This window comes from Euwallacea similis, chromosome 2, assembly GCF_039881205.1.
Source record: "Euwallacea similis isolate ESF13 chromosome 2, ESF131.1, whole genome shotgun sequence".
NCBI lineage: Eukaryota > Metazoa > Arthropoda > Insecta > Coleoptera > Curculionidae > Euwallacea > Euwallacea similis.
Window position 1 is genome coordinate 8,608,599 of NC_089610.1, and position 24,039 is coordinate 8,632,637.

General features: G+C 36.1%; 5 protein-coding genes across 13 annotated transcripts in view; 4 read left to right on the forward strand and 1 right to left on the reverse strand.

Annotated features, from left to right (window-relative positions):
• Nucleotides 1-21,116, forward strand: part of LOC136416646 (retinaldehyde-binding protein 1-like) — a 47,603-nt gene extending 26,487 nt beyond the window's left edge. Inside the window, exons 2-7 of one of the 3 annotated variants that reach the window (XM_066401936.1) lie at nucleotides 16,718-16,772; nucleotides 18,911-19,097; nucleotides 19,655-19,876; nucleotides 19,931-20,124; nucleotides 20,523-20,739; nucleotides 20,802-21,116. In XM_066401936.1, the coding sequence (XP_066258033.1) occupies nucleotides 18,923-19,097; nucleotides 19,655-19,876; nucleotides 19,931-20,124; nucleotides 20,523-20,739; nucleotides 20,802-21,001 (1,008 nt within the window). In that variant the 5' untranslated portion in view covers nucleotides 16,718-16,772; nucleotides 18,911-18,922 and the 3' untranslated portion in view covers nucleotides 21,002-21,116. Of the gene's footprint in view, nucleotides 1-16,717; nucleotides 16,773-18,561; nucleotides 18,820-18,874; nucleotides 19,098-19,654; nucleotides 19,877-19,930; nucleotides 20,125-20,522; nucleotides 20,740-20,801 lie in introns of those variants that run through there. The other 2 variants (XM_066401921.1, XM_066401927.1) reach the window with 2 other exon arrangements.
• LOC136418061 (protein lethal(2)essential for life-like) lies at nucleotides 2,301-2,979 on the forward strand. The gene has a single exon (XM_066403981.1). It carries the CDS (start codon nucleotides 2,347-2,349, stop codon nucleotides 2,893-2,895), a length of 549 nt encoding a protein of 182 aa, XP_066260078.1. The 5' UTR covers nucleotides 2,301-2,346; the 3' UTR covers nucleotides 2,896-2,979.
• LOC136419296 (uncharacterized) lies at nucleotides 5,395-9,442 on the forward strand. The gene is made up of 5 exons (XM_066405516.1): nucleotides 5,395-5,543; nucleotides 7,126-7,212; nucleotides 7,273-7,367; nucleotides 7,425-7,587; nucleotides 7,645-9,442. The coding sequence occupies exons 1-5, from the start codon at nucleotides 5,523-5,525 to the stop codon at nucleotides 9,211-9,213; spliced, it is 1,935 nt and encodes a 644-aa protein (XP_066261613.1). The 5' UTR covers nucleotides 5,395-5,522; the 3' UTR covers nucleotides 9,214-9,442.
• Tudor-SN (Staphylococcal nuclease domain-containing protein 1) lies at nucleotides 9,966-15,187 on the reverse strand. Of its 2 annotated transcripts, none has more exons than XM_066401860.1 (14): nucleotides 15,038-15,187; nucleotides 14,586-14,713; nucleotides 13,988-14,127; nucleotides 13,391-13,919; nucleotides 13,032-13,336; nucleotides 12,795-12,954; nucleotides 12,477-12,654; nucleotides 12,288-12,426; nucleotides 11,887-12,152; nucleotides 11,733-11,834; nucleotides 11,435-11,671; nucleotides 10,959-11,321; nucleotides 10,501-10,609; nucleotides 9,966-10,446 (listed from the first exon to the last, which is right to left on the reverse strand). In XM_066401860.1, coding segments are annotated over exons 1-14 (2,715 nt in total). In that variant the 5' UTR covers nucleotides 15,095-15,187; the 3' UTR covers nucleotides 9,966-10,444. The 2 variants fall into 2 exon arrangements, with proteins under 2 accessions (XP_066257957.1, XP_066257953.1); XM_066401856.1 differs by having other exon boundaries at nucleotides 13,391-13,934.
• An 894-nt stretch (nucleotides 21,117-22,010) lies between the features above and the next one.
• Nucleotides 22,011-24,039, forward strand: part of nrm (neuromusculin) — a 175,293-nt gene continuing 173,264 nt past the window's right edge. For 4 of the 6 annotated variants that reach the window (XR_010752728.1, XR_010752724.1, XR_010752729.1 and 1 more), the window contains exon 1: nucleotides 22,012-22,574. Coding sequence is in view for 2 of the 6 variants with exons in the window: in XM_066401800.1 (XP_066257897.1) it covers nucleotides 22,505-22,574 (70 nt within the window). In the remaining 4 variants the exon portion in view is untranslated. Of the gene's footprint in view, nucleotides 22,575-24,039 lie in introns of all 6 variants that reach the window. The other 2 variants (XR_010752727.1, XM_066401809.1) reach the window with 1 other exon arrangement.

A 24,039-nucleotide genomic window follows, 5' to 3' on the forward strand; every position in this document is an offset into this window, starting at 1 on the left:
CTTTTGAGACCCTATAACTTTTGATTTATTACCCGTGCCTGCATGACATAATTTTTATTTCAAAGAACGATTATTTCTTTATGTTTCTAGTAAAGTCGGGTTCCGTGGCGCCTTTTCAAAGTAACTTCCAAATTTTGAACTGTTTGATGTTTAAATTAGCGTAAAGAGAATTTTCTATATTGAAGACATTTGAAATCGTATCACTTCTGTTTTCTCGTCAACACCTCTGTGACATAATTTTTATATGAAACGCCGTAGTTTCCTCTATATTTTGTCTCAATTTGGATTTTCTAAGATCGTTTCAAAATCATTTATAATTTCTAACTATCTAAATTGTTAAAAAAAAAATGTTTCCTAATTATTTCCTTTTGGGATCACATTTATAACTTTTGATTTAGTGCTAATAATTTTAAGAAGTACTTTCTATAACATGAAAGGTCGTACATTTTTCTACATTTGCAAAAAATTTGGATTTTGAGGCTTTCCTTAAAAATAACTTTAAAATTTTCTACATAAAAACGCCACTTTCGATGAAAAATTAATTTTCTTTTTTTTTGCATTTGATGTTATATAGTTTATCAACTTCTACTGCTGCGAAATTTGCTTTCGGGAGCATACAACTTCCACAGCATAAAATTTATATAAATTAACACATTTTGCCCTAAATTTCCATTAAAATGAGCTTCCATAACATTCATTATTTTCGATATATGAATAATCAAACTGACCATACAAAATATCTTTCAACCCTTAGCAACTTATACGATTCAACCCAAGAGATATTCAAAATTCCACCACTTGTTTATAGAGTTCTCAAATGTTGAATCATGCATAATAGACCCATGTACAAGGTGAGCTGTAACGGAACCGTCACAGAGCAGGTGCATGTAGACAACCTCGAAATTTGGCGATTTGTTGATTTTTTCCACGGTTGATAGTTGAGAAGATATTGACCTTCTAAGTTGGCTTGTAAATATGGAACATGTTCTATTCTTATCAACATCTTTAATTGGTAGAAATGTGAAAGGTTAGATGTTCAATAAGAGTTGGATTAGAGGTAAGATAAGGTCTAAAAGAATTGGAATTTTTTTATCTGTAAAGTAACCATCAAACGGACAAAACCATTTAATAACAAATTTAACTCTAAAATTTTTATTACCTTTCGAAATTTGTTGAAAATCTTATCATTTTTGATAAAATAGAAGTTTTGTGGGATACAACCAAATTTGAGGGGATTTAAAGGGATTATCGGTCAAATGTAATGTAATGATATAATACTACATTTAGGATATCTGTCGCCTGCAGGGATTTGCCAAATTAAAAATAACTTACAAGTCAAAAACTGCATCATTTTTGACAGGGAATCCCTTTAAATTTGGTTTGGATCTATCCCACAAAACCACGATTTTATCAAAAATGATAAGAGTTTAGACAAATTTTGAAAGGGAAATAAAAGTTTTAAAACTAAATTTGCTATTAAATGGCATTTTTCGTTTGTTAATAAGTTTACAAATCAAAAAATCCCATCTCTTTTAGACCTTATCTTATCCTTAATCCAACCCTTTTATAATTCAGTTTTATCGATTTCATATTTGTACCAATTGAAAATATTGAGAAGAATAAAACAAGTTCCAAATTTGTTTGCATTGTGATGACGCATTACTGAAATATGTCGTGTTCTAGAGATTTACAAGTCAACTTCGGAGGCCAATATCTCCCCAACTATCAACTGTAGAAAAAAATATTCAACAAATTGTCATATTTTGAGGTCCCCTACACGTACCTGCTGTGTCAGTTCCATTATGACTCACCCTATATAACCGGACCAAAATGAAGTGTTATTGGAATACTGGAACGCGTCTATTCACTATTCTCGACTAGACTTCCCCGCCTAGAACAATCGAGAAATGGAGAGTCTAGATGAGGCAGGTCAAGAAACGGTAACAAAAGCGACAACTGTGCATGGAATGTTGCGTTTTTAAAACGGAAATTTCTATAGAATCGGCTTGAAAGAGAAATACCTAGAAATTTTCTTATATACATATATATATGTACACTATACATATCATGTGTCCCAGGATTAGAGAGTCTGAGGAAAACGAACGAATAATGGAAAGACTAAAACTCGCCTTAATATCACTAATCACTCTTTTAATAATATGACTGGTTATCAAATCATTTAACTGAACCACAATGAATCGACATGTTCGAGAATTACTACAGAATTTTCTAGCACGTATGTGCACTCGCTATAAAAACCAATTTCTGTATCAGCACCGGCAGATTTGAATTCACTTTCAAAGCAACCAATTTAAAAACAAATTTCAAGCAACCGAAACCACCAAAATGGAGTTCTTCCTGCCATTCTTCATAGACCAACCCGTCTGCCCAGTACTAGCCACCTCTTCAAGACTCCTGGACCAGCACTTCGGCAATGGATTAGACCAAGAAGACCTCCGACCCCCAGTGAACCCCAATAGGAAAGAACTTAGCAGGACTCCTGCTGGATATCTCAGAAGATGGCGATCCAGAAATTCTTCCAATGATGCTGGCTCTACGTTAGTTGTGGACAAGGAGAAGTTCCAGGCTAATTTGGATGTGCAGCAATTCAAATCTGAAGAACTTTCAGTGAGACTTACTGAAGATAGTGTGCTTACGATTGAAGGGAAACATGAGGAGAAGCAGGATGAGCATGGGTACATTTCCAGGCATTTTGTGAGAAGGTATCTGGTGCCTAAGGGGTATGATGTAGGGAGGATTGAGTCTAAGCTGTCTTCAGACGGGATATTGTCTATTATTATACCTGCAGAGGAGGTGAAGATGGTTGAGCATAAAAGCATTCCGGTGGAGCAAACGGAGAAGTCAGTCAAGCAAGTTAATGAACAGAAGAATTAGTATGAGTTAAGATTTATTATGATGTTTAATTTTGTTATTTTTTAATGTTAATGCGATAAGACAGAATAAATTATTTGAATATTACATGCAATTGAAATCACTTATTTAGTTAGAAAGAATTCTCATGGTATATGATTAATTTACCATCAGTAGAAAAAAATCCTTCACCATTATATCAAGAAAAACAACTTATATCTACTAAAAAAAGAAAAATATAGTTTTTTATATGATATAATATATATAAAAAATAAAAACCCGGTAAGGAATATCAGTAATTCGAATAGGGCTTTTTCAATAGAAAATCTAGCAAAAAAAAGTCGTGACCAAATTGTGCATTATTTCGAAATAAAAACCTATCGCCGTAATACCTGATTTCTAGATTAGCAGATACTTCGGCAATTTTTACAAAGAACTAATGAAGGTTTAGACAACACTTCTATAATTGTGTTTCTAAACTGTACTTAATTGCCCTTTAGACCGAAGTAAAAATTACGAGAAAAAGTTTTTTTAAAATTAAATCTGCCTCTGCAAATAATAGATCCACTCCTCTCTGTTCCAAAAATTTCTTAAAAGCTAAAACGACATAATATGAGGACTTGTCACAAATAATTATACTTCGAAAAATATGTATACATATGTACACGTACCAAACACAAACCTATTTTCTCTCACCATGTCGGAAGTGTAACTTTTACTTTTTATAATGATCAGAATGGTCTAGTTCGATCTTTCCGACTACTGATCTCAGTATGATAATTACGACTACCACGCCTTAACATATTATAACGAAATAACAGATCAAGATTGCCTGTTCAAAATGAAATACGATTTAAGTTCTACCTATGTAATATTTCAGTGCATACTTGTGAATGTAATAAGAAATCATGTTGAAGAATGAATGGTAACAATGCTGTGTTAACATAGAGAGTGAATGAAAACATGGGTATTGTTACTGTTAATGAGAAAGAGAATTTATCGAAAAATCAATTAAAAGAAATAATTCTCATTCCGACAAAGACACATAAAAGAAGAAAAATCGCAATGATGATGGCTCTTATAAGGTGTTATCTGACATTGCTCGTTGTAACACACATTATTACAGCTCTCAAGAGCGAAACAGCTGTAACCTAGGGCTGCTTTATGAAGCCTCAAATAGCCCAACTTTCACTCTTCTATATTTGTTTTTACCCTCGAAAAATATATAAATCAAACATTCTAGTTCCAGAGGAAGCCGAAGATGATCTCTTTTCGCCATGGAAATTTGTGGTTTTGCGGTATTTGATTGTGTCTGATATGCCTGAATGAACACAATGAGAAACCACCTATACGACCTAAATTTGGTTTTGGTTTTATTTCGAACTATCGCCAACCTAAATGAGCACAGTTTTCACCTTGTCGAATTGATATATGTCCAAAATTTAGGAAACATTGCCATTATGTTTGAGAGTTCGTTTTCTTCCGGAAATTGCCAAAATTGATACTCGGTTTGGAATTATACAAATTCCTCTTGAGACTATGAATCAAACTGAATAATAAAAAACGAATTGGCGTTGGTCAATTAATGGCTCACAGGGGATTGTCCCGTGGCAGAAATATAATAATCTGCTTTCAGTAGGCAAATACTGCTGAAACTGGTTTTTAATTTATCATTATTTTCACTTTTATTATTACGTGCCGACCTACTATGTTTACTTTCGTTCGGGTTGGAATCGTGATCTGACCATATTCAGCTGAAGAATGCACCTTGAATGCATATTATTATTATTTGCTTCATTATAGGGAAAGGGCGCAGTAGTTTCACGTTCCAAATAGTGGTACAAACTTAAATCAAATTTAAATAGTATCGAGTTACATAAAAAAAAAAACACCAATTAAGAGAGTTTAAAAACCAACGCACGTGGAATTTCAGTTAACGCAACTTCCTGCTTAATAATTTCTAATTTTGTGAAAAATAGGTTTTTTACTGGGTTGGGTTTGAATTTCCGATACTTAAATACCAGTTTTATGAGTATTATACAATATGATTTATTAACTACAATTTGTGTCGATTTTCTTAAAGAGGAACGGGGTACATACGAAGGTGGCCAAATGCAGTTCTCTTTTAAGGGAGAGTCAAAACTGTTCCAGTTCAATTATTATACATACGTTTTGGTTCTATTGAAGCTTTCTTCTTCAAGTTAAGGCTTGATCTGAAATACTACTTTTTTATTTGCTGTGACCTTGTCGTAACCTCGTAAAACAAAATCTCCTTGCCTTGAATTATTAATTTGGCCACCTGATTCAGTTGGTTCATCGCACTGATAGATGTCAACAAAAACATTGATGAACCATAAACAATTAATTGATAGATGAAAACTGTTCCCATAGGCTTTCGCACAGCCAAATTTTACCTAGTTCTTATCTATATCTCTACCGAAATTGTCCCTCCAATGCCTGGGCTGGGGCCCCTAAGCCTAAGAACAGGTGAAAGGGGTCCTCATCTTAATCGTGCAGCCAGGCCAGATGAAATGCTGATCAACATTTCTAAAAGAGAGTACTCCGCGAATGCCGGCCGTACGGACGTCCGGATCTGAGCCTGTGCGACTTAATGCTCATTGTCCAAATTTGGACTGTGATTCTGTGATATCATGTTTAGTTATTTGATGCAGGTTAGTATGAGCTTATTCACAAAAAATATATATAGATACGTGTTAATTTTTAAAAATTTCGTTGTATAAAACAATGGAGTTTTTCCCACAAAAATGCGTAGGCATTGTTATTAATGGAGAGTGAAGTTGAATAGGGATGTCACAGTTTATTTGCTGATTGTTAACGTTAAAGTAAAAGTTTAATGAGAGATGTTGATGCACAATAGCAATTAACTAATATATTAATAAAAGATTAATAGATTAATTGGTTTTTAATTGGGAGAGCAGTCATAGGATATTGAATTATCGGTGATGATTTTCGGTTAGAGTTGCGGGTGAATAGTCATGGAGGTAATATCCCTAGATCGCCACTGACCCATTTAGTTTTCTGTATTATTTGAAAATAAGCATTTTAACTCAGTAAAAACAAAGGCATAGAGCTTACAATTTTTAAGTAAAAACGGGAGAAAAATATTTTAATGGAAGATGTATTATGTATTAAAGGTTCCCGAAATTTTCGAGGCAGTGCTAAATTTTTCCTTACTTTTTTATTAAATTCCGTTTGACACGCCTCTGTTTTCTGAATAATCATTTTTCGTTTTCAACCAATTTTCCAATTTTATATAATAATTTTCAAGTTATTAGACTTTATTGAAGGTAGTGGCATATTTTGTCTATCAAAGTCGTATCAATTTTTCAAAACGCCAATGTCTAATTTTCCTTTACGTTTTAGTTCAAATCCATTTAGCATGTCTCTAATTAACATTAACAATTAAATTAACATGCAAATCTCATATTACATATAAAAATCTTAAGGTTTTCAATTGAACTTATAGCAACGCTCTAAAGACCAGCAAATCAAAGTACTGTGTCCTTGATCTATTGGCTCTTAGGCGACGAAACTAAGAATTCAACTAATAACGTGCCTTTATTTTATCGCTTTAATGGAAATTAAATCTCTTACGTAAAATTACCTAGACTTTGAATTTTAGATGCTTAGGTCCACTTTAACTCCTGGTAACGCGATCAACAAGATATTTTCCACAAAAAGGACAAAACCTGGAATTAAAATTTCATAAATCAAGTGGTGTCTCTTATAAGTCCTTCAGAAACTCTAAAAAAAATTTAAACATTTTAAAACTGCAAAATGAGTACAAAATCTCGGGATTCCTATGCGACTAGTTCAAACTTGGTAATAGCAAAATGAATAAGCAGCAATTAAAACCTCATTAGAACGAAATTTAAATTCGCGTAAACTTTTTCCTATTTAAATTAAAAGATCGTTTTTAATTTCCTCTTTAACTTTTACCACCATCATTTTTTTAGTAATAAAATCGAACTTTCATTGTTTTTGCTCCCAGTTCTAACTACAACGAATCGATTTATCAATTACATAGCAGAAGAACTAATTATCAGTCATAGAAGATAATGAAAACATTCACTCTCTGTAAACAACAGATATTTTTATATGCATAAATTTTAATTGCATACAATTGCTTTCTATGGAACCGATAAACTCTACAGCCTTACAAACACAATAAATTTAGAATGCGATCTGTTCACACTTAACAAGTCATTAAAAATTTGTTATTGTTCTTTTCAGACCTCGTTAGTCTTTTTACTAGCATTCCTTATTGCACACGCTAGGAAACCCCCTGGATATGTAGCTCCACCCCAAGAATACGACCCTGTAAGTAGTACCAATCTATTTATTATCACCGAAAATCTGTACAAATCCAAATTTTTTCAGAATCCACCAAAATATGAGTATGGATACAGGATTGAAGAGAATAAAATCACTCATGGAAAGGATGAGCAGAGAAACGGGATTTATGCCCAAGGAAGGTACTTACAAAGCACGATTTCCGAACAAAGTTATAAAACCACTATAATTTTTTCTAGATATTACGTGGAAAATGGAACTCAGTCCAGTCAATCGGTCAAATATTTCGCAGATGAATGGGGATATCACCCAGTGGTGGAATATGGACATGTGGGGCCGTATAGCAAAACATCCACTAACTTCGTTCTAGGAGAAGAGGCCATTAAATTGAAAAATAATCAGGTATCTACAGTGTTTGTAAGATTCACAACATTTTAATTTATTCCCTGCTAAACCCAGAAATCCATTCCTGAAGGCCCAAATGATCCAGGCAAAGCCGTAAACTTAGCTAACAATGCAGATCCGACTCCAACATCCACCGAAGAAAACTATCCGAAACACCTGCCGCCGTGGCTCACAATACCTAGTCTTCTAAGCAACGAACCTCCTAATATTGATGATTTACCTTCAGGGATAAACTTTGACGTGAACCAACAGCTGCAAAACAGAGACTTAACGATCGAAGACCCAAAGCAGCAACCCATATTTTATTACATCCAGCCCTCATCAGGAAAATTACAAAATGTTGAGAGTTTGCCACAGCCCCAAGCTCTAGTCCAAAACTCTGAAGTCCCCAATTCCATAGTAGAGACTGCAGCATTGCTTAAAAGACCTAACAATGCTATTATTTACCACCACAATTTTGGCAATAGACTAAATCCCAAATTTCAAAACAAATTGGTTGATTCAACTAAAAACTTAGTTTCCGGGGCTGACGTGCTCAACATCAACGCAGCTGTCGATCAGGGAATAGAAACGAGCACTCTTCACGATTTGCTGCATCAATATATAACTCCTACTATAGTCTCATCGACCACTCCAACTTCCATTAGCCCTTGTTCAAGCCTTCTAAGCGACCCTATCGTGGTAGCTGACTCAACACTAGCACCTAAGCCTCAGCGGGACGAAATTTTAGTTACTCCTAGACCCGTAAGCTCCAAATTCCTGGCCCCGATTACAGCAGGAGTCCAGCTGCAGCATATAGAAGAGCAGCAGTCTGAAGACTCTAAGACCATAGAAATTCAGAAGAAGGCTACTTTGGAGGTGGAGGTGCAGAAGACTATTCCTCATTATTTGGGGATGTACGAGTACCCGCTAGGGTACGATGGGGGCGAGAATGGGACTAACGTGGAAGGGAAGGCTGTCCAGAATATTGAGCTAGGGAAAACGTTGTTGTATTTTCCTTCTGGGGGGGCTGATGTAAAAGCAAATTTGAAGCATCAACAAGTGTCCTTATTACCTCAAAGACCAGCACGAACGCTTACCAACTCAGGTGCCTATTTGCTGCAAATCCCGGGGTTATTTAGCAAGCAAAAGTATAGCACCTTAGTTCAAAACTACCACCCCTCGGGACTGGACCACACTTTCCTCAGAACTCCCTCGACTGCAGGTTTACTTTCCTATGCCCCACATAATGCTCAGTATTTTCCTACTTACCAGGCCAAAAATTATCCGCAAAAGCTTCGAAAACTGAATCTTCTAGTTCTCCCTAGAGCCAACGTTGCCAACTTACCCCCAATCACTCGAAACCCGCACGATCTTCATAATACATGGCACTCTAACGTTAAATTAAACAATGGATATCTCCCCCCCTTTGAGGGGAATGACTATAAAGGGGGGGCTTCAAACAAAAATGAGCAGTATATAGGGTTGTCGCCTCCGAAAACGGTGCCACTCGAAATTAAACAGAGGACGGCTAGGGCGTATTTTGATGAAAAGAGCGTTAGAATGGAATATGGGTTCAAGCCGCCCTTAATCCCCTCTATTGAAATTGATGAATATGGACGACCGATCGGAAAAGGCGACTGACATGTTTGAGAAGGATCGACAACATTGCATGTTCCCTAGTATAGTTTCGATTCGGGTGTTTTCGGAAATATTTGTGGCCAATGGGAGTGTGGGTTAGGGCGCTCAAATGATGGGGACGCGAGCCGATTGCCTAACTCTTGTAGATTTCTATTTATTGGAAGTTTTGTTAATAACGTTTCTTTTCAAATTTAGTATATTTATTTTATTTATGTAGTCTTATGCGTTAAATAAAAACAACCCATTTCGTTCATTAAGTGAACTCAACGCAGTATTCTTATCTTCATATCTCACAAAATAGTTAGTGTATTCTTACCTACCAAGCCAAAAATCATTTCCAAAGTCTTCGAAAACTCAACCTTTTAGTTCTCCCTGGAACCAACTTACCCGAAACTCTCAGTGTTCATATCGTAAGGATCTTTAAAGCTAAATTATACAATGGATACCTTTTTCCTTTTGGGGAAAATTACTCCCATTCAAGGGCTTCAAGCAAAGCATGCAAGTTTGTGTATATTTCCCAGTATATCTTCGAATTGGACATTTTCGGGAGTAATAGAGGCCGGTGGAAAAGACGGTCGGGACATTCGAATGAGACACAGGCAAGTTGACCCTCCTCAATTTTTAAATGCTACTAAATCTCTTGGATTGAAGTTGATATATTTATTTTATGTATGCAGTTATGTGTTCAATCAATCGAAAACTCTTTATTGACAAGATCTTTATTTTTCCTAAAAATAAAACACATTTTATTTCTTATGTAAACAGCATATGTATTGTAAACAGAGCCTCTCCCTACCAACCATGCAAACAAACCGCCATACAAAAAAATAAATATATATATCCATATGCGGACCTATTCGGTATAAAAATGTATACATCTTCTGACTCGTATCCTATGACTTGTAATTGTTCCTTTTTCGGTTTTGCACCTATAAAGTTTGATAAATAAAAAGTTGGGTAAATCGTAAACATACTCGTACGCGCAGCATGTACCCTCTAATAGTCTAGATCCTTCAGTCGAGATACATATATATGATAGTAAAATGATTTGTTTACGTAAAATAATAATAAAATTAACGTCCACATAATTTCATAAATCGATACAACTTCAAGATATTCGTAATAGCTCCGGTCTATGACGGGGAAATTACTATTTGGGAACAAAAAAAATAATATTTTTGCTTATCGAAACAAGTTGCTCTGTTGAAATGTGGTCCGGAAATACAAGGCATGTTTCTGGAAAGGAGAGAAAAATTAAAGGTATTAAGGATTATGTGAGGGTGAACTTACAGTTTCCCAATCCGAATTCCTTGGCGTCATCCTCGGTAATGTCGCCGTATTCCCAAATATTGCGATGCTCCTTCTTCGCTTCTGTTTGGGCTGACAAGTAATCCTCAAGCTGGAAAATGAAACAGATTTTAGTAATTTTCTAGAACGCTTTAGGCAGATTTAAAATTCTAGTGTTTCTAGTGTAAATTTTAGAGAAATTCGAAAATGTTAGATCTGAAGATTAAGGATTCTGCATTTCCTGACTGAATATCTGGGAAAGATTCGTTCTAGTTCTAACACTCTTTCACATATTTTTTAAATGGCTTAATTGCCGGAGCATTGAAAGCTTTCAGGTAAGAGGTAAGAGGTATTGTTCAGTCTCCTGCTTATTCCTGTTATTCAGCCGCCATAACCTAACTTGTAAACGACTCGTCTTTCTTCTCTGTTCCAAATCTCTCCCAAAATCGTTTTTTACTCACCAAGTGGTTCTGTCTTCGACTCTTGATGTTGTTTACCAGCAATAAGCCTTCGGCGATCAGTCCCCGGATAATGTCAGTAGTTCCCGACTGATCTTTGTGCAATGAAGCAGCTGGAGGAGCTCCTAGAGCTCGGGATTCCACGTTCAAATACACCTGACCTACGTTTGTGTCATCTCGGAAGTATTTCAAAGCCATTTCCTTAAATTCTTCGTCTTTCGGCAACGCTACATAAGGTAGTGAGTATTCAGTGGCAAAGGCGGAATCGGTAGAATAGGCGGCGGGCAAACTGGCCAAATGAGTGGTAGGAAGAGCCTCACGGTTTCCGTAGTCGATGTAATGGACTTGGGCTTTGCCTGAAGCAACCTATAACACACAATAAAAGGGGAATATAATAAAATTTAAAGTTTAAATTTTGTTCATTAGTTTTTAAAGGGTCAATTAATTTTGTGTTCATCTTTAATGTTTGTGTTTTTTACCTTTTCAACTTTAGCCCTATACCAGGCGTTATCGACGCTGAACTGGGCAGCGCAGATGTCTCCTCTTTTAGGATTGTAGGCGCCCGGAAGTGGAGGATTAGCTTCGAATTCTTGTTGAAGCTTCGCGATCAAAGCCTCGGCTTTCGGGCCTTCGGCGACTCTTTGAACAAAGAACGTACCCTCATTGGTGACTTCCGTCACCATTACTTCCTCGTAGTTGATTTTCCTGTTCACTGGCTGTGAAATATAACAAGAGAATTGCAACTAAAACCACAGTAGACAAGACAATTATTATCACCTTATTGTCGTCTTCCACATGTTTCTCCTGAGGTTCCTCTTCAACGAAGTTCTTCCATCGTCGCAGTTTCTGACTTTTGGCGCTGTCTTCCGCGCCTTTAAGCTGTAATATACAATAAATAACAAAGACAATAATGAAATAATAAGAAACATGCCTGAGAAGCATAGGACGATTTTTCTCCGGTGAAATGCACGGAAGCGAAACCATGCTTGACCAGCTCTACAGACAAATTCACATTATCAATCCACAACCAACCAATGAAATTTCCAGCTTTGTCATGAGTGTCCACTTGAATTGAAACCTCGCGTTGCAGGCATCTTTCTTTAACGAATAATAAAGCTTCGTCCCCGAATTCTTCACCTTCCGAAGCAGGAAGATTTCCGGTTGCTGGCCTGGTTGCTCTCGGACAGTTGATTCCACCTAAAGAAACGTTATATTGATGTAAAATTATAGTAGTTGGTTGGTAGTCTGTGTACAAAGGCATTTGTGTTTAATCAAATCAATGATTTCATACAGATTAGGGTGTTATCAATCTTTTTCCAATTTTTTACTTACCCAACAAAAACGTTGCCAAACTATTCGACCTCGGAATATACAGTCTGAACCTGGATCCGCTCGCCACAAACTCAACAATAGCGTCGATTCTTTGAGCCCTTTGGAACGAAGCCAGCTCCAATTTCGCCCGGGCAGAGTCCTAAATTGCCCAAATTAAAATCCCATTTTTAATGAAAAATATAAACCTACGATTTCTGTAACTCTGAGTGAAGCTCCTTCTTTCTTGGAGTGCACTCCGAGCTGAGACTTTTCAGCCTTAGTTTCCGCTTTTAATAATTCATCATAGCGGCAACTGCGCTGGTCGTCGTCTTGTCTGTATCTTACCACCGTTGCTAGACCTTTGGAGACCAAAGCTTCTGCCACATTTCTAGCAGGAAGAAGAAAAAAGGTCAATATAATTCAAGAAGAAAAAAAAGATAACAAAGAAAGTGCGCCGAATTGCCAATTAGGGAGATGCCAATAAAACAAAAAAAACTGTCGAATTGGAAAATAAACAGAAACACTTACTTGCCATTGAGAGTAATGGTAGCACAAGTCTTCTCAGGTAGGCTTTCTCTTGCTTCCTGAATGTAGTCAACAACCACATTGACCTTCTTCCCTATGAGCTTTTTCCTTAGATATTCCCTCGCTTCAAACATCCAGGGAATGTCATAAAGCGGCCTAAAACCTAGAAAAAACAATTTTTTAAATTTACAGAAACAAATGTAAATGAATAGCTAAAACTATTACAATTTTGTTAGGTACCTTTAGGCCTTGGCAGAGGTTTTCCTTCGTCATCCTGTGCACCCCTTCCTGCCTCTCTTGGAGGTCTAATGCTGGCCAAAAATACCTTCTTCACAGTCCCATTCGACAGCTTCAGCTGCAAAGCGTCTCCATTCACAACTTCTACCACAGTTGCAGTAAATTCTTTCTCTTTCCCAGTAATTTGAGGTGTTTTCGTTTGGTAATCTTTCCAGATGCGTTTCTTCTCACTTTTAGCCTGACTTTCAGCAGATCGAAGCTTTTGGATGTCAAGTGAAGATAAAGGAGCGAGAGACCAATCTACACACCTACATAAAAATAATATTTAATTGCCTGAAATGGAATTATACAATGTAACAAACCTGGCAAAACCGTCTCGAACCAACTTCTCTGCAATATTCCCCTTGGGATGGATTATGGAGCCAATAAGATTGTTGCTGTTGTTCACAGAGTATAAGACAATTTCGACTTCGCGCTGCAGCAACAACGATTCCACAATATATTTAGCCTCCTCAGCGACCTTTTGTGAGGGGTCTGCCTTCCCCTGTTCATCCAACTTAAACCCATTGCAACGGATCCCAGCAACCATTACAGTAATGTAATGGAAATCAGGAAGCAAAAAGGCACGAACGGTAGAGCCGTCGCGGACGTGTTCAATCACGGCTTTAAGGCGTTTACCCTCATTCTTGTCTACAAAGGTCCTCAAGTTCTCAATGCTCCATTTCACATCTCTCACATGCTCTGAAGGGGGACTGTTGCTCCATTTCCCTTTTCCAGCGCGTTTCGCTTCCTCTTCCAGCTCTCCCAAACGAGTTAATTCAGGGGTTGGTCTTACACCCTCTTTTCGGACAGTGACAAGTCCCTCAGAAACCAGAGAATCGGTGATATTCTCTGCAGTGTTGATATCTACAAGCCAGTTCAAAAAAATTCAATTCATTTAAAGATAATTGTTAACTTACCTTTTCCCAAATAGACAGTTCCATACTCTCTGTTTGTGTTAGGAGGTTTTTCTGAAGTGAAGAGGATTTCTTCCCCCACAAGTTTTTTGCGTAAAAACTCTCTGGCTTCCCAGGCCCATGGCTCATCCTTAGTTTCACCCCTAATTAGAAACATTATGGTAACACATTTATTTGCTTTTCAGTTGGATTTTTATTCATTTTATTTATATTGAACTCTTACAAATATTCTAAGGTTAGTTAAAGTATTACAGGTAAGAGTGGAGAGCATATTTATAGCAAATTATTAAATGAAGTATCACATTAGCACAAGTTCAGTCCCATTATGTCACATTAATATTCTAAATTTCAAATCTTTAATGATAATTGAGATCAGACATTGGATTTGGTAACCTATTATCAATTCACAATAATTCATTTAAAGATATTTTTAAAAATCTTAAAATACAGAATGACTTATCTCTTAACTTTTCTAAAGTTTGTGTTTTTACAAACTTACAACCAAGTTATAAAATATGAGTATTACAAATTAAGTAAATTTCTACCACATTTGGAAAACTTTTACATGCTAGTATTAACTAATTAAAATGAGAGTACTTACGAACTTTCACCAGGTCCTCCTGGTCGTCTCGCCAACTTGGGTGCTGTTATCCCAGAAAAAACGATTTGCTTCTCTACAGGCGGAGCCCCTGTTAACCCTTTGATAATAACCGAATCGCCAGAGAGGACCTGAAAGACAACATATGAGGCACATGTTTACTATTTACATATCCTAACCTAAAAAAATAACTTAATTTGCATTTAAAGGGAGGAAAATTACTTTTAGGTTAAACCTTTAGTTAACTAATGAATTTCCGAAAATGGGTGCCTCTATTGGGGCAAAAATTCGGAGTTTACAGGGGTTTTAAGAGTGTATTTACAGGTCCTTATGGTGCCAACACGACAGACATCACCATTCAAAAGAGGCTGTTTGTGAGGGAATGTAAAAGAAAGAGACGATGGAAATTCTCCAATGGGTAAAAACAGTGCGAATGATTGTTTTTGGGTACTGACCTGTTTAATTATCCCTCTTTTGGGGGCAAGAACAGGGGTTGTTGCTGGGGTCGTCATCGTAGTTTCAGTATTCCATCGACTTCTTGTCAAAAAAGGAGACGTCACATGCGAAGTATGCGCACGGAACGTATGCCTGTCCCCAACGTGGCACATTTTGGAAACGTCAAATCTCATTATTTAAGCGTTTACATCAGATGAACTGAAAATAGAGTACTCTGAACCTAGATTCGTGCTCTAAGGAAATTAATTTATTATTTAATTTTGAAGGAAATTATTTAAGCAAGCTCATTGTTTTATAAAAGATAGTTTAGCATTGTATGACGATTAATTGGGCTTGACATAGGTGTTTTAGATGTGATGATAAAGCTGTAATTAATGTAGGGCTGTATTGTAGATTTCAAACTTATGAGATTATCTTTATTAGAAAGGTGAAAAATAAGAAATCTCACTTATTAACAGGCAAATGCAGAATATTTAATCATAATTTGTCATAAAATCTCCAAATCAATAGCAAATTATTGAAATAAAAATAGTTATAGCTATTTTAAAACGATATTAACCCATGTAGAAAATGTACACAATAACAAACCATTTTACAATCATTGGTATTAGATTATTTTTTATTACAACTTTTTACATGAACGTAAATTAATCTAAAGAATAATATAACGTCCAAACCTTTTAATTAAGCGTATACTAAATAAATTAATATAACTTCCTTGTTATTCAACTCCACATACCAATCTAAAATAACAAGATTACGTTACGCATACATCTAATATGCATTATTTGCTTAATTCACAAACAACTAATATCCATTGGCCTATTTGGTAGGTTTTAGTGGGCCATTCGAGTCAGAACGGTACTTGCTGTGGGTATGGAGCAATCTTGTATTGACTATACTGACCTCCTTTCAGTCGTTATTCAATAGGCGATATTGTTTATGTAATAATAAAGAGAGAAGAAACTGCTGACACGATATTTTTTTCAAAGAATTATTCTGATGAAAATTTGAAAAAAATTGAAAAAGTAGTTAATTTACTACCGTAGTTTTAATATCTCGGTTGTAAAATAACCTTTTTAATTTACATCGCAGTAAAAAGATTACTTTACAGCGTAAGGATTAAAACTGACGCTTTACAGCCTCTTTGGTGCTAATAAGAGAAAAATATTTTTATCCTACGTTAAAACCATCATACCATATATTACGTAAGTGTGTACCTTCTGACCAGTTCTTTTTAGTGCGTATTGTGACATCACGCAATAAAGGAAGCACTCGCTTCTGATTTAAGATGTTACTCAAACTTTTAGTATTACTTGTTAATTAGTTCTCTACTTTTCTCTTTGGTTAATTATCCAGCACCTTTTTGTCTTGGGTAACTCTATGCAATACCCAACCATGTGTTAAATCTAATATCATCAAACAACCGAATTATTAGATAACAACCGATAGAGGATGGTTTACTTAATCTACTGAATTTCAATAGAGAAGGGAGCGCATTAGACAAAGTAAGGAAACTGATTCTTCGGTGAAAAGAACAAGGACATAGAAATGCTGGTGAGATGCGAATTTGGGTTTTGTAGAGGGAGGTTCGTTTGGGTACCAATTTCGATTTGGTTAAAGTAGTGTATTGTGGGAGATTGTATTTGATAGTTTATTGGTCGTTGGGGCGCAATTTAGGGTTCAGTGTTGGTGCCAGCTGTATCTAGTGTAGCTGCCTTTTCGAGCTCTAAGGTCAGTTGTTTTCGATAATTAATTAATCTAATTTTAAGATGAAACTAGGATTAACAAGAATATTTACTACATAAAATAGTGACATTTAATGAGTAAATTTAACCGATTTTTGATCATAAGGGTGAATTCCTAATAGACTTTCCTGATATATTTATTGAAATAATGTAGTCTTCATTTTTGTTCGATTTAATCGAATTGTAATCTACTGGACGGAGGAGAAAAGTCATAAATCCAACAACCCTGGATTTGAGAGGTAATAACCGTTTGTATTTTTGTTTGTGGAAAAAATCTGACAATCTAAAAATGGTTAAAGTTTCATATAACCCCAACACCTAATTTATACATAATTTTAGTTGAAGTTACATATTTAGACACTAATATTGTATAAAATTAATGCAAAATTAGGTGTTGGGGTTATATGAAATTGTTACCCAAAAAATATTTTAAATCTGATAGGTCTTATAGTTAAATTGGAAACTGACCCTTATTTAATTTTTTTAAATCGACTCTGGCAGTTTTGTTTTAATGAAAACGAGTTTTTTGTCGGAAATAAACATAAGTTTCATAATACAACATAGTAGCGATTTTCTACTGTTTTTGATTTGTTTTAATTTTTATTACTTTTTCGCCATTTGTATGTAAAACTTTACTAAAACTTAATTATCTGCAAAACTATTTGCCACAAATTGATTAAATAAATCTTAAATTACTGGAAAAATGACAAATTTTTATAAACAATTAAAGAATTTTAAAAAATATTAAAAAAAGTTTATGAAAAAAAATTATTGAAATTTAGGATTTTTAAATTGAAAAGTTATTTTTTTCAACTATTTTTGCATTATTTGATTGGTAGGGAAAAAAATGAACAAGTATGATATACATCATATACATATATTAAAAATTAATAAAATAATGAGAAAAAACTCTAAAGTATTTTATCCTGCGTAGATAACAAATAGGTCACCGCACCTTTACATGACCAAGTTGCTTATTGTTTATTTTGATTATTTGTTTTTTTTTAGTGTCAGGTTTTTTTTTACAAAACAGAAGCGCAAACTTCAAAAATACATTAAAGTTGTAATTTTTTATATACAAATTGTATCAATTCTCAAAGGCGAACCTTGTATTTCACGTGTTATTAGAGTTTTTGAAATCTACTGAAAACTGTCGTGTATTACAGGATTAACAAATTTAGATCCAACTCGTCTTAGTTTTTGAGAAATTTGCAATTTTTGTGGAATTCAATTTATATTATGATTCAGCAAAGAGGAGCATGCTCTCAATTATTGAACCAGGTTTTCCTGCATTGTGCATTTAACTCGAGTCTATGTAGTTTGCTGAATACTCAAGATAATTATCAGCTTTATGAGTTTTTGAGATACTTGCTCATTAGCAAAGACCGTTTGTAACGATTGAGAGAGGGGAAGATTATGATCTTCTCTCTCTTTCCAGAACAAGGGTTTTCTGTGAAAATCTTAGCTCATTTGGTCTTCTTTCTCTCTCTAAATCACGGGGAGGTCTGTATATGTAGAACTTGGTAGATTTTGATGTAAGATTTACTGACGACAAAGATGTGCTCTTTTATCTGCTTACCCTTCCTAGTCACCAGGTCTTTAAATTCTTCTCTTTCAATGCTCCCACATACCTGAAAATATGATGATCGTCTCTTATATAACTGCCATGATACTCATTAGTCAACCATGTAAATAAGTGCAAATCGAACCACTCTTAATGGCAATACCCACTAACCCACAAAGGCTCATAACAACCATCCGAAGTGGAACGCAGTGAGTGTTACCTACACACAGCTGACCCAGTGATCGCTTATGTAACAAGTTACGTTTTGTTGCTCGAACTTTCACTGATAAATTCTCCTCGATGGTCGGTTTTAGTGCCTGATCATTGAGAATTGTACAGGTATTAGTGCTGCACGTATCGAAGCTTTACAAAGTATCTTTTGGCTCCGCTGAGACTCTGCTAATTAATTAAGTAACAGTAGACCGGTGATTTTCTTCTTCCGGTAAATTAAGTTCAAGGGGAAAGTCAAGTATTCATATACGTCTTTTCCTGTATTAAATTATAATGTGAAAGCGGCCTTGCAGATTTAATTTGTCCCTGAACTTTGTGAATTTCTGCAGATCGATTTGAAGATGTCTGAACACCAATGGGTGACCGAGCCGGACGTTTATGTTTGTCCACTGCTGCCGGAAACACAAGAAATTGCGAAAATTGAGCTGAGAGAGGACGAGAGGACCAGAGACTCAGCCCTTGAGTCTATGAGGGAATGGATCAGGCAGAATCCAAGGATCAAGAACTGCAGATTGGGTAATACGTTAATTAATATGTAATTATTTGGTGTGTTACAGCCAGTGACGGATCAAGGGGTAAGTAGGCATTATTGATGCTGAGATCAGAAATTTCCTGCGAATGCTCCGGAAATACAGAAGTATTCCAGAAATTCCTAGAAACTATTCAAAATGCCATGACTCCGAGAGATTTCCAAATTATCCCTTGATCAGGGGAGATAAGAAAATCTCTCGTGAGTCAGAAATTCCCTCAAGATAGCACGAAAATCTTAAAATATTTCAGGAATCTCTTAAACCTATTCAAAGTAGCATAACTTTCAAAATATCGAATCTTCCTCTGATCACCGAAGACATTTGATATCATTTTATGTGAATTTTTGAGGAGTTGAAAATGTATCTTGCGAAACAGAAATTCCCTGAAAAATTTAGCTGCAGTGGACAGTTTTAAAAAATTTTTCTCCCAAAAGTCCGCCACTGGTGAACTTTCTAATTTAATTTCTATCGAATTGGTAGCAAATTCTCTAGCTCAATTCAGAGCGAATCTTTGGGCATATTGATTGGGAATATGTTTCGCAGACGCAAGATTCCTACTGCGTTTCCTGCGATTCAAAAAATTCAGCGTGGAACAAGCAAAAGAAGCCCTGGAAAGGTACATTCTTCTCCGCCAGTGCTTCGGAGTAGCCTTTAATTGCCTGGACATTACCATTCCCATGATGGAGGAATTGACCAATCTTGGATACATGTTTGCGTGCCCTAAACGAGATAGCAAAGGAAGGAGAGTGATAGTTGCCAGACCAGGTTCTTGCCCTCTTTTTGTAAAAAGCACCTGTACTCTAAAAGTCTATTTGGCAGGCGTGTTTGATTTGGAAAAATTCACCAATGGAGACATGTGCAGAATCCATGGAATTGTCTATGAAACTCTGATGGAAGATGAGGAGAATCAAGTTAGAGGATTCGTGCATTTTGCTGATGGGTCTGGAGTTGGATTCGCCTATTTAACATTGTTTACCATAAGGGAAGCTGTTCGTATTGTTAAGAATGGAGAGGTAGGTATAGAAAGTAATAGTATATACTAGGTATATGGTAGGTAGGTATATAATTATATAAGTAGTATAGTATAATTAACAAAAATCTCAAGTAGGCGCTGAAATATCAGAGGTACGTCTTGGATAAGTTCATCTTGTATCTGTTGTCAGTCAGAATTTTCATGGCATAATCAACGCTCTACGTTTACAGTTCACCGCCTACGGCTGGGTTTTTTAATGATCACCCGTTATTTTCATTAATCTCGAAGTCCGCATAAGTAAATACGAGCAATTAATTAGTGCTGATTGGCAAAGCATGAAGAAAAGCAGGAATTGCCTGGAAAAGTTTACTTTCCAGGTGGCTGAGCTGGAGTTTCAGTAAACGACCGACAAAATAACGTAAAAAAACTATTTTCCAGAAAACCCTCCCTATGAGGCACAAAGAAGTCCATGGATTCCACATTCATCCGTCAATGAAGTTCGTCCTTGATTGGGGAATGACTTTAATTTCTGATAAAATCAAGAGCCGGGTAAGGCTCTATTCAAATCTGGACGAAGTCATTGATTCTGGATTTGTGGATAAAGACGTTTTACCCAAGGAATATGGAGGAACCATGCCCATGGCTGAAATGATTGGTATTACTACCTGAAAAAACTCATTTTCTCTGATTGCTACTAGTTTTCCCATTCTTTTTCAGAATTGTGGAAAAAGGAGCTGAAACAGTCACATTCGATTTTAATGTCGCATGACAGAATGGAAGTAAATGAGGGATTGTTTACGAAACGAGAAAAAGAAGGCGCTGTTTCGGCCCTAAGAAGGCAGGGAGTCTCCTGTGGGGCCGAAAAGGAGTCGTTGTCCGGGATTACCGGGAATTTCAGGAAGCTGGAAGTGGATTAGGGCAGATTGCTATTGTTATCGAAGATACATACATTAAGTAGATAAGGCCCGTTTAAGTTTAGTGTTCATGGTGGAAATGCGAAGCCATGGTGTTTTATAGGTCAAATTGCTTGATTCTGAGCTGATTAAAAAAACTCTTTCTTTTGATCTAAATTGTGATTTTTTTAAGATTTTTAAGTAGTTTTTAAGGATTTAGATGTTTTTCTTCATCTGTGAATTTTTCAATAAAATAAACAGTATTTTTTAATTTTAAGTTTTCAATTATCCAAGAATTGAAAAAGCGGAACCTTATTTCGTGTATTTCTTCCAAAGAACTCGAGAACGGGAAATCAATTTGATACTTTTTTCATCTTCAAAAACACTTAAGCAATATCAAAGATGGTTCTGAAAAACGTAGATCTTCATTCTTCTAAAATATCAACATTTGAGTGTCTTTTTCTATTAAACTTCGAGATTTGCTGACTTGAAAACTCGCCCGGAGACTCGAGCAGTTCTTCAGAAAATCAAGAGTGACATTTTCGGAACAGTTCAAAGATATCTTAATTTGTTCGCAATACTGAAATGAGAGAGACCGTATTTTTCTCTTAAACTTTGAGGTGTTTTCCAGGACCCCAAGGAAAAAAGCGTTTAATCAGGAGCCACTTAAAATCTCTGGAAAAACTTGAGTACCAAAGGTCGCCCTGATATAACTGTAAGAATTCACCGACATCTCAGTAGACGCCCCACATTCAAATTAATCTTGCTCCCTGCCCAGAGGAGCGTATAGGGGCTGAAAGGTTTTCAGGAGTTCGCCCTGGAAATCGTTGGCAGACTCACAAGAGACTACGCCATTCCTCATTACCCGTAACTGACCCCTTCTGACCTGATTCATCTACACCCTTGTCCGTTTCCCGGCGAAAAAACTAAACGATGGAAACCTATGAACTAATAACGCGGCACCTGTTAATTTTTGCAGGATGCGCATGTGTTCCAGCTTCTGACACTGTTTTCAGTAGCGATTTTCAGGCATTTCAGGACGTTTCAGTCCCGCTGAAACTTTCCCGGGAAGGGGTCGAGTTTCGTGTGTCGTCGAAAACTCGCGAACGATTCGAGTTTCGCGTGAGTTTCTTCACTGTTCGGATGGATGTCTTGGTGCAGGAGGAGCAGAAAGAAAGTAGCAATTTATCGGTTCGTAAAAGGCGTGTTGAAGTTTGAAAATACCGACAACTTTCTAAATTTAAAACGACGCTAGTTCGAATAGTTTTAAAATAGATCTCCGTCGCTGGAGTTGCACAGGTCGCCGGAAACTTTGCAAATAAAACTACTGCAAGAACGGTTTTCTCGGATCTAAAGAACTGACACACGTCAAAGAAAAACCTTAACTTTAGGCGAATTTCCGGCAATGCGAATTGCCTCAAAAAGTCGAACAGTTTTCCTGTACGTCTGTGTTTAATGTCTCGAAAAGTTTCCCTTTGCCAGCCGAACTTGTTAAGTGGATTTGCAGTGCATTATTAACTTTCCAGAATGGGAGAAAAGGGACATTGTTTCTGGACAAACGCCGCAGTTTTGCTCCTGCTCGTCGCCGGATTAACAGGTGAGCCATGTTTCCCACTTGGAGTTCATATAATATGCTTAAGCTTGATAAGTAGGTTAATTGGGTATTACCATAATGATTATAACGAAAGTGATGTCATTTAACGTTTGACTTCCTGATTAAAGTTGGCAATATGTTTCTTTTATGTAGGAACAGGTTTTCTGCTAAAAAATATGTATTATCTAGAAACTCGAAACACATTCACTAACTCATCATCATTAAAAATATTCTGGACTGAAAATTGGCAATGAGAGCTATTGATATAAACGATGCTTTCGGACCACACCTCTCCCGTGCCTCATTGGCTCATTAGATCAAACAAAATCTTAGCGCGTCACTAACGCCCCAATCCGACCAATAACAATGCTTTTTCTGGGTGGGGCTTATCACGTGATATCGCATGCCACACCCCGTAGCTTCCCCTGAAGTAAGAACTGTGCAAATATCATAAAAAAGGTTTTTCAGATGATAATGAACTTTTTGGACTCAATCTATGCAAAATTATTAGCGCGTCATAGCCCTATGTCTAGCAGTTGAGCAGATGAATGTACCTTCTGTTTGATTTTTTTGTTGCTGGTTCTACTTGAAAATTGTGTGTGTACGTCCCTTTTTCTAAATTAAATTAGTGTATCTTATATTAGAGAGAATCCCTAGACCGATCAATATGTACAATAAGTCACTAAAGTACTACACTGTTCTTAGACCCAGCACTTTTTAGAAATCATTTATTTGATTTCTGTATTCCTCACCTCTTTTATCAGTACACCCCTACTTTTTCTAAACCTTTATGATATATTTTTTAAATTCATCACACACGACGACCTTGGTTTTTCCATTTAAAACTACTTATTATGAGGTTTTAACATTTATGAATATTAGTGGCGCACCTTCGAAGAAATTGAACGGAGGAGATATTTACAAAACTGCTGGGTGTGGCCAGACTAACTGTACCAATTTTGGTTGGGATGAGGGGCGAAGTCACGCCCTCCGATTCTGTTTAAACCAATAGTGATGCTTCTGAGAGTAACTAAGCATGGTATGATGTGCGAATAAGATTATTTCTAAGTATTGATGAAGTTAGTGCATTTTTGCTGTAGGGAGGAGAGTTTTAATCAGAATTATTTTGTGTTGATATAAACATTTTCATTAGCACATGCAGAAACAGTACAGCAGGAATCCTAAAAATAGAACCTTTGAGATTGTTTTTCATCTACTATTTATGCGAATCCATAAAGCAAAGTGATTTTCCCCCCATTCAAATAGGAATATAAGTCAGAGATATATTTAGCCACTAGTTTTGGCAGCTTTATTTATATAAATATTGAGATGGTACCTGTTGGATTCGAGAGTGAAAAGGCAAACGTAAAAATGCTAAGTATTTTAAATAGTATTTTTACGTGCTAATACTATTTAAAATACTTTTTACGTGCTTGAGGTAATCTGTAGAACTTTGTGGGCAATCGAC

What these genes read in the sequence shown, in the direction of transcription:
- LOC136419296 (XM_066405516.1), top strand. Translation starts at nt 5,523, where the DNA reads ATGTTTAGTTATTTGATGCAG. An exon ending in CACCCCAAGAATACGACCCT is followed by an intron (nt 7,213 to 7,272) that starts GTAAGTAGTACC and finishes AAATTTTTTCAG; the next exon opens with AATCCACCAAAATATGAGTA. An exon ending in GGGATTTATGCCCAAGGAAG is followed by an intron (nt 7,368 to 7,424) that starts GTACTTACAAAG and finishes AATTTTTTCTAG; the next exon opens with ATATTACGTGGAAAATGGAA.
- LOC136418061 (XM_066403981.1), top strand. Translation starts at nt 2,347, where the DNA reads ATGGAGTTCTTCCTGCCATTCTTCATAGACCAACCCGTCTGCCCAGTA.
- Tudor-SN (XM_066401856.1), bottom strand. Translation starts at nt 15,094, where the DNA reads ATGACGACCCCAGCAACAACCCCTGTTCTTGCCCCCAAAAGAGGGATA. An exon ending in AACTGTCTATTTGGGAAAAG is followed by an intron (nt 13,935 to 13,987) that starts GTAAGTTAACAA and finishes ACTGGCTTGTAG; the next exon opens with ATATCAACACTGCAGAGAAT. An exon ending in ACCTCTGCCAAGGCCTAAAG is followed by an intron (nt 12,955 to 13,031) that starts GTACCTAACAAA and finishes TGTTTTTTCTAG; the next exon opens with GTTTTAGGCCGCTTTATGAC.